At 41.5% G+C, this 9,772-nt stretch overlaps 1 protein-coding gene across 6 annotated transcripts; it reads right to left on the minus strand.

Annotated features, from left to right (window-relative positions):
- Positions 1-1,278: 1,278 nt before the first annotated feature.
- On the minus strand, positions 1,279-5,256 carry PRMT6 (protein arginine methyltransferase 6). 6 transcript variants are annotated; one of them, XM_078001548.1, is made up of 3 exons: positions 4,046-5,253; positions 1,857-1,958; positions 1,279-1,734 (listed from the first exon to the last, which is right to left on the minus strand). In XM_078001548.1, the coding sequence occupies exon 1, from the start codon at positions 5,235-5,237 to the stop codon at positions 4,110-4,112; it is 1,128 nt and encodes a 375-aa protein (XP_077857674.1). In that variant the 5' UTR covers positions 5,238-5,253; the 3' UTR covers positions 1,279-1,734; positions 1,857-1,958; positions 4,046-4,109.
- Between the last annotated feature and the right edge of the window lie 4,516 nt (positions 5,257-9,772).

A 9,772-nucleotide genomic window follows, 5' to 3' on the forward strand; every position in this document is an offset into this window, starting at 1 on the left:
GTGTACACATTATATAAATTTGTATGCTTTTTCTCCAATTAATTTGCATTTGTGAGGTGACTTCTCAGAGAAACTTCAGGGGGCCACAGAGAACTTTTCCCTTGGCCCTGACAGTCTTTCCAGGCTAAGGATGCAAATTACTGAACTGATATAGGTTATTTTATTTCCCATACTGTATACTAGTTCTTAGAGGGTAGAATTTGCTTGTTTTTCATAGAACTTGAATATTTTATAGTTGGTGTTTATTAAATCATAAAATGAATGGATAAAAAGATGTACATATGGGAGGAGGGGGCCCACATTGACTGATTCATCTCTCCTCAGCATTGGGTGGTACAAAGTGTGAAGATGCTAACATGGCTGGCTATAAGCAAAACGTTAGCCAGTTTTGTTTGCTGGAGGTATCTTTCATACTTACCTTTTAAAAACTACTTCTGCCCACTTTCAGCCTCATCAGATGCCTCTGTTCCTCAGCACCAAGCGCCTGTGAGTTCATCTACCTTTGCTACTGTTTTGAGGAGTTTTCTGGGGGTCTCAGAGTGCCACATTTGACTAACTGTTGGGAAAATGGGTATGGGGGTATTTATGTCAATGAGTGCCTAGTAGTTGTCAAGTGTGAGATCCTATACACTGAAAGTGGTTCTTTGAGGCCTATGAGATACATCTTTAATGAGACTTCCTTAAGCTAAGGACGTTTCCCTTTCCTTCATTCATCAAACAATAAAAACTGTTGTCACCCATTCAGGAAGTATGTGCTTCCGGTTTTTTGTTTTTTTTTTTTTTGGAGATGGAGTCTGGCTCTGTCGCCCAGGCTGGAGTGCAGTGACTCAATCTCAGCTCACCGGAAGCTCCGCCTCCCAGGTTCACGCCATTCTCTTGCTTCAGCCTCCTGAGTTGCTGGGACTACAGGCGCCCACCACCACGCCCAGCTAGTTTTTTGTAGTTTTAGTAGAGACGGGGTTTCACCGTGTTAGCCAGGATGGTCTCGATCTCTTGACCTAGTGATCTGCCCGCCTCGGCCTCCCAAAGTGCTGGGATTAAAGGCGTGAGCCACCGTGCCCACTACTATTTTTAATTAAAGCAGGCAAGATTAATATAATAAACAAGTTAATTTTTGTTTGGGGTTAAGAATTAAAAGCCAAGAATTAGCTATGTAACCTTAGGCAAGTCCTTCAATATCTGTATAGCTTTTGCTCCTGGTATGTAAATTGAAATAATCTCCTGATACGTAAATTGAGATAATTACTTGCCCTTTCTAACACCAAGACCATCCCAGTCTTTAGTCCATTATCATTTATTGTACTTACCATTTTATCTTATGAACATATCATTTGAAGGAAGAAACTGTGTTTTATTGGTTTGTATCCTAAATGCTTATCACAATGACTGTTACATTGTATACTCAATAAAACGTCCATTGGTCCAATGAATTAATGAAAATATTTGGAAATCTTCACAGTGCAAAATAAATGTAAGTTCTTTGAGGGAAGCAGGTCGAACTTTACCATGTTCTCCTCTCCTTTGGGCCTGGTAGTTCCTGCCTGTGGTCCAATGGTACCCAGCAGTCAGTACCAGTCCATATAGACAGATTGGACAGTGCCTGGATGTTGATACATTTTACACCTTCATCCTTCTGGAGGTGTCCTCATTCCAAAGGTCCTGAATTCCCTTTGGATCATTTGGTGTACAGTGTCATACATTGCTCCTCACGTACAACCACATACTGTTGAATACCTGTAAAAAAATCAAAATGTTGAGTATTTATTGTTGCACGTTTTGCATGCATCCAAGTGCTCCAGGTTTACGACTTTTCCATAACTATGACACTGAGGATTTATTGAGATCTTATTACATACCAGACATTATGTAGTCACATGTATTAACTCATTCAATCCTCACATGTCTATGACGTAGGTACTGTTGTAATCTCCATTTTGCATATGAGAGGCATTTCCTCCCTTTTGAAGGAAAAAAAGTGTTTAAGTATTAATATTTTGCCCAAGGTCACAAAAAGTGGTAGAGCCTCGGTTCTACTATGGGCTGTCTGCCTCTAGAGTCCAATTTTGTAGCCATTATGTTATGCTAACTTTTGACTAATTGTTTCAGTCGCTGTATTTTTATAATTCATTTTTCTTTTGGGAAGGAGTAATAAAAATCCTGAAGCTTATTTTATGGAATACATACCCTTTACTTCTATAGTTCCTCCAAGTTTTAACTGAGGTTCCCTTTATGTGCTTATACTGATAATGATAACTCTATAGTATTGATCAAATACATAAAAAATAGAATTTGGAAGAATGTTCTCATTTATCACTTAGTAAAGGAATTGTTAAATCAAGTTTTTAAAAAACAAACCAAACCACCAGAAACCTACTCAAAATCACACCCTAAAATTCTAAAGAAATGTTTGATTTAAAACATAGAACACCTTATAAGGAGCTATTTTTTCCCGCTAGCTTAACTCAAGTCTAGCTTGCTGTAATTGTAGCATTTACAGGAGATGATCACTATCTTAGCATCAAAATGGTGATGGTTATAACTGTACTGCTTGCTACTCAATTATCTTGTAAATTGATAATTTTGTACATGTATGTCTCTCCATGATGGAAGATCTTGTGTTACATACCACCAAAGTTTAGCAAATTAGTTTTTATACTCTAATACTTTAATATGCAATGAATAAAAGGGCAGAAAAATCAGAATTACAATAAATGTTAGGCTATTTCAGAACACCAGTTTTTCACACCTGTTTTCTTAGCATACAGAAGCTCAAAAATCATACATTAAGCAGTTTGAATTGTCCTGAAGTTATATTCTGAATGGGCTGTAACACTTAAGAACTGGTAATATTAAAAAGGCAAAAGCATTATAACTCATAGACAGCACACAAGACTTCTTACTTCATCTATAAAACGTGAGAATGTCAATGTTTTATTAGCTACAAGGATAAGGAGGGAAACATCAGTGAAATAAATGTGATAACAAGATTCACACTTCATTATAAGTGATTTTCCTAAATTCGCAACTTTCACATTTGGCTGCGTGAAAGAGAAAAAAAAAAAAAAAAAACTAAACCAAAAAGGGAACTTTCACTACTTGTAAGTAGGCCAACTCACATGATCCCTCCAAATGAGAGTTTAAATAAGAATGAGTACACTTTTCTAGCTGGGAAAATATTTTACTTAATTAAGTGAGTTTAAATAATTTACCCATGGTGATGAATAAGCCCTTGGGCTAGGCTCAGAAACCTCCTCTACCAGCCTGTTTCATAAGAATTACACTGATATTTTTATAGGACATACATGAAATATTTGTTTTTTGGTTGTAATAGTAGAGACAAGAATTTTGTAGTCCTCTACATAAGAATCCATACTATTTCTGTCTTTCAGGTCTTTCTCCTAAATGCACCTTCTAAGTTTCTTAGATACGCCGTACAATTACAAAGACCATTTTACTTAACGGATTAATGTGTTCATCAACTTTAGCACCCTATGTATGTGGTAAGAGTAATGAGAACAGGGCTATTTAAACTGCTTCCTCATATCCTTCCCCTTAATTACCAGTAGTGAAGTTTACTTAGAAAACAATGAGGAAGTCTCATAGCCTACAGGCACCTAGGGATGGGGAATTAATTCAGAGTGAGAAAATATGGCTCTGGAGAGATACTAAAGTCGTATTGGAAATGTATGAAGTCTAAAAGAACTCTTTCTCCTCAGCTTCAGACTTAGATAAGGTGTGAGGTGTCAGGAATGTGCATGGACCCTTCAAAAACTGACATTTTCATCTGTGTTCTTCTGCCTCCCTCCCCCACGAAACAAAATATATGGAAATACAAGTGCTTGGTACTACATGCCTTTGAGGCTTAAAAGCCCAATAATAAGCACGCTGTATCCGTTCTTGAGGGGGATAACTTTTTAAGTAAACATCACCAGAAGAATCTCTTCAAATGGAGAATGAACTCACTCTCCCTCCCTAGAGGCTATGCGGGAAAAGGGAGACAGATATTCCCCCTACTTGCACGTGGGATCTCCCTTTCTCCTCCGACCTCGCTACGTCTCTCCCACGCAGGTCAGGCTGCCTTGGGAGGTAGCTGGGAGAAAAGGCAACGCTCAGTCCTCCATGGCAAAGTCTTTGGTCTTCTCCTCCTGGTCTCCCACTTTGTAGCGCAGCAGCACGCGCAGGCGACGGGGGTTGTCCCGGGAGGGCAGCAGCGTGATCTCTCCTGAAACATCCGTGTCTTGCTCCACTTGCACTGGCTCGTTTAGGTAGAGAAGCGCCTGTTTCCAGTGCGTGGCGGGGTGAAAAGGCGAGGTGGACAGCACCAGGGGTTTCTCCGACTCCCCTCCAGGGAAGGTCACCTGGAACCAGATGGCAAAGCCATGCATGGGCGCCGAGCCATAGCAGCTGCAGCGGAAGCGCCCGCCCACTCCGGCCTCCAGCTCCTGCTCCAAGCCGGCGCGGGAGAGCTCTAGTTGCGCAAAGCGCTGTGGCCGGGCCAGCACGTCCTCGCCGGACAATCCCTGCACAACGATCTCCGAGTGGCCCATGAGGCAGCGCGTGGCGAAGCCCTCCAGGCAGCTCATGTCCACACCATAGTGCTGCTTCACCTGGCTCCAGAAGCCCAGGCGCCATTCCAGCATCTGGTCGCTGATGGGGGCTATGAAGAGCTCGGCGGATGCCGGCAGGAGAAGACCGCCCTCCTTCAGCCACTTGGTTCGCGCGTGGAGGACGGAGCTCAGCATGGACTCGTGCAGGAGTCCGTAGCCCATCCATTCGCTCACGATGGCATCCACCTGTTCCGGCAACTCCACAGTCTCCACCGGTCCCGGCAGGACGTGCACCCGGTCCTCCAGCCCGTTGAACCTTACCACCTCCCGGGCCTGTTGCCAGATGGCGCTGGCCTCTACCGCGTACACGCGCCGGGCCCCGGCCTGGGCACAGAAGATACTCAGAATGCCGGTGCCCGCGCCCACGTCAAGTACCGTCTTGCCTCGCAGTGCTGCCCAGTTCCGCAGGATACCCAGGCGGTAGGCATCGGTGCGGACGCGGTCTGCGATCATCTCCTCGTGGACCGAAACGTCAGAGTAGCACTCATAGTACAGCTGGTCCCGCTCCCGCTTAGTCCTCCGGGGTCGCTCCAGGGCCGCCTCCCGCTCCGCGCCATCTTCCTCTTCAGCTCCCTCCCCTCCTTCGCCGCCGCCCCCCGACTCAAGCTTTCTTTTCTTGGGCTGCGACATCTTGGCCGCTCTGGCCGGCTCCCGGCGGGCGTAGCGCGGCACGGCGCGGGCTCCAGGAAACGGGGGCTTCTGGGACTTGTAGTGCGCGCTTGTCCTTCCTACTTCCTGCGGGGTCGCCTGGCCAGCAGCGCGGAAGGTCTTCCGTGCCTATCCACGGGAGCTGTTTTGTATTGCTCTTCTGGTGTCTTGGCATCCCTTTTGCCACCCACGACACCCACATTCTGAGATCCTTTCATTCCCCCTCCCACCCTTAGTTTCTCAGTTTTTTGCTTTCACTCCCTTCCTGAAGTAGACACGCCCACTTAAGACTAATAATCCACCTTTGTTTCTTCTGCTCAACTCACCTCTGGTGTTTGTTTGTTTGTTTTGGATACAGAGTTTCGCTCTTGTTGCCCAGGCTGGGAGTGCAATGGCGCTATCTCGGCTCACCGCAACCTCCGCCTCCTGGGTTCAAGCGATTCTCTTGCTTCAGTCTGCCAAGTTGCTGGGATTACAGGCGCACGCCACCACGGCCGGCTATTTTTATATTTTTGGTAGAGACGGGGTTTCTCCCTGTTGGTCAGGCTGCTCTCGAACTCCCAACCTCAGGTGATCCACCCGCTTCGGCCTCCCAAAGTGTTGGGATTACAAGCGTGAGCCACCGCGCCGGCCTAACTCACCTCTGGTTTTATTCCACCAAATTAACATGGCGGCACCATACACACACTACCGTCTTAACTGGACAACTGTAGCTCTTGAAGTGCTCCAGATGTGGCAATTTAGAAATTGCACTACATATTTCTCTTTTCTGTTTTCAGTGGAGTTAGAGTGCAAATGTAACAAAATTAAAACCTAACAATGCAAAATATTGATTCTGATTCCAGTATGACCACTAATTAATTGAGTGATTTAGGGCAAGTAATAGAACTTCTCTGGCCTTCAGTTGCCCATTCACCCACCAGAGAATCTTCATTGCAGTTGGGGAAGAATTATGTTTCTGGTTCTACTTAGAGGAATAGTTACTCGGCTTTCGGCCCTGCTCTGATAATTCTGTGGCTCACTCAAGAGTTAAATCCAGAAAAGTGCAGACTCAAGAGCCGTCTGATACAAGCAAACTCGTTGCTAGGTGTATTCTATATATATATGCATTTTTTTTTTCTCCCAGAAATAACGGAATCCCTTTCTTTCGATCACTTTCTCAATGCAACTCATTTTTTACTATGTTTCCTTGTCTGGGCAATATTGACACTCTCCTTTTTCTCTTCTATTTTTCTTGTAGTCAACCATCAGCTGTTACTCTCTTTTTGTTCATAATGGAAATAAAATATATTTTTAAATATGTGTGGCATTTAAATGAGTGTCTGCGTTATTAACAAGGTGAGTATAATGCCATTTTCTCCCAGCTTAAAAAAGGCACCCAGAGGAAAATAGACTTTTATTTTCTTGTGGTCTTGAATTATGTCCTTGTAACCAATGGGCCTGTATTCCTTGTCTGGGATCAAAGTTCTTTCATCCTATTTTCTCTATTAATCTTTCATTAGCAGAATAGGTTTATTGATGTGGCATCCTCAGCTGTACTCTACTTCTAACTCAAGACTCTCCATCCTGGCTGCTCATTAGAATTCTCTAAGGAGCTTTTTAAAAAATACCTATTCCTGGGTCTACCTCAGACCAATTAAATCAGAATCACTCCAGTGGAACCTGGGCTTCTAGTTTTTAAAAGCTCCCCAGGGAATTCTAATGGGCAGCCAGAGTGAGAACAACTGTTTCTCACTATAATGATCTTAGTTAAATCTTGTTTCATTATTTTAATTGGGTAAATTATATTTTTTTCAGTGGCCTGGGCTCAACCATTTAAGGCTAAAAACCTTGAAGCATTTCTTCTCTTTTTCTGCGTTGATTTAATATCTTATTTTAAGATAATTGAGGCCCAGTGTAGGACATCAGATTAAAGTTGTAAATGCGACCACTTTAATACATTACTTTTATTCATAGGTTGATGCTTAGTGTATACTTTTGCCATTCTTTCTTTTCTCAGAATGTCACCTTTTCCTTTTAAATACGTTCATTCCTTCATACAATTTTCAATTCATTTCCTTACGGTCTCTTCAAGAAAATTCTGAATATAAGTTTCATTGGTTCTACCTCCAAAATACATCTTGAATCCATCTGCTTTTCTCCATTTCTATTGTCAACACGCTAGTTTAATCTTCCATATTTACTTGCCTGGAAATTAGTCTCCTAAGGGATTGCTCAGCTTCTAATCTCAACCCTATCTAATCCCTTCTCTACATAGCTGAAATAATAAGCTTTTATAAAACCCATTGAACCATGTCATTTTCAGTAACTTCCCATGTTAGTTGCTGGAACAATTCAGTAACTTCAGGTAACTTCCCATCTCATCTCATACGATTTTTCCCAACTCGTCACTGGGCTCAAGATATACTGGCTTCTAATAACACATTTCTTTCCTGTATCAGGTCTTCATGCATAATCTTCCGGTGCTGAGAAAATTGTTTTTCTCCTTAGCACTTCACTTTAATGGCTTCTTCTCATCCTTCATGTCTCAACTTAAATGTTACCTTATGAAAAAGGCCTTTCCTGGCTACCTTAAATAATATTTTCAAACCCAAGAGACTATTTTTTTCCCTCCTAGCATTCATTATTATCTGTATGTGTTTAATTAATTTATTTGTTTTCTATACAATATCAACTCCAGGAGACTTGGACTTTTGTATTCCCACTGTTGTAGTCCCTAGCACTAAAACAGAACCTGGCACATAGAAAGTGTTCAATAAATAGTCTTCAACAAAGTCTATTGTGGATGCACAAATTATTGTTCATACAGCAAGGAATAGAGAGTTTTGCTTCGTTAGTTCAGTGTGACAATGTGACTTGGTAAACTCTGAGATAGATCCAGATATAGATAGAATGTAGTATGCGCCCAGAAATGAGAATAGTATAAATTTTAAACACTCTTAATGCTTCTAGATAGAATAATGGTAAGCACCAAACATTACCGCTAGAGTAGATGTAAAAAGGCCTGTGGCACTTTCCTTTCCTGCACTTGTATTTGATGTAGAGAAGGAGTTCCTTACTGATCTTTTTTACCACAATGAGATGTTTTAAGTAGGAAAGGGACCTAGATCACAGCCCTTCCCCAAGCCGTGCAGCTCAGCAGCAAACCACCTGCATGGGAGAAGAGTTGGAGTTCTGCTGGCAGAACATTCTTTGTATTTTCATTTCAGTGGTCTGCTTGCCACATCTATTCAATGCTTAAACCCAGTTTTTCAAACAAATGATCTTGAAATTAATTTAGTGCATCTTGACCACTATTAAGAAGAAATAATAGATCAGAAAATGCTAAATGTGTCAAATGAGTAAAGGTGGGTATTATTTCATAAAACTTGTTTCGTGGCTCACACCTGTAATCCTAGCACTTTGGGAGGCCAAGGCAGGCAGATCACGAAGGCAAGAGATCAAGACCATTCTGGCCAGCATGGTGAAACCCTATCTCTATAAAAAATACAAAAATTAGCTGGGCGTGGTGGCACGTGCCTGTAGTCCAAGCTACTCAGGAAGCTGAGAGAGAAGAATCACTTGAAACTGGGAGGGGGAGGTTGCAGTGAGCAGAGATTGTGCCACTGCACTCCAGTCTTCCGAAAGAGCAAGACTCCGTTTAAAAAAAAAAAAAAAATACTGTATGTATACTTCTTGCTTCAGGTTATGGTTAAAAGCTTGAAATATACAGCTTTCTGTTCTCCAAAAACACTATGAATTTTGAGATTTCTGTACTTTTGCTTTGGGTGCCTGTACTCTTCCCTCCTCTCACTCATCTTTTTAGCTAATGCTCAAATGTTTTTTCAACCAGTCTATGGCCCGTTAATATATATAACTCTTTTTGCACTTGTATCATTGTATCAGAACTATTTATATATCTGGCTTTGGATTGTGGACTTTGAACACCAAGATTTTGTACTTTTCACTTTTGTGCTGAGAACCTAGTACATTGTGCTGGAATATGAACTTTTCTATATTACAGATTTTGCTCCCAAGTATACTGAGGTTCACAGATGTGCCTTGGATGACTGGGAGAATCATGATCTATTTTCTGTATCAAACGCACTCATTTATTTGTTCAACCATTCATTTATTCAACAGGCATTCTGGACTTTTATCATTCTAGAAATAAGGAATAAAGTAAACAAAAAGCAGACATTCTTATCTCTGAGGAACTTATATTTTTGTGTTAATGTTATCTATTATTATTATGCTTTCTTACTAGCAATTTATTATACCGCTTTTAAATCTCAACTCTCATGTATTATTTTATCTTGGATGTGCTGATGTGATTTCCTCCCACAAATACTTATTTCTAAATTTCTTTCCCTTTTTAATTCGAAGGTCTATTATTTAAAAATATTTTTTAAAGCCTAGTGTAAGGATTGAAGATAGTTCCTTCAGGATTTCAAAAATTCACTGTAATTCTCAAAGTGTGTGTTGAGGAAGGGTAAAGGAGCAAAGGCATGAAAAATGTTATAACTATCTCTTTGATA

Source organism: Macaca mulatta, chromosome 1, assembly GCF_049350105.2.
Source record: "Macaca mulatta isolate MMU2019108-1 chromosome 1, T2T-MMU8v2.0, whole genome shotgun sequence".
Taxonomy (NCBI): domain Eukaryota; kingdom Metazoa; phylum Chordata; class Mammalia; order Primates; family Cercopithecidae; genus Macaca; species Macaca mulatta.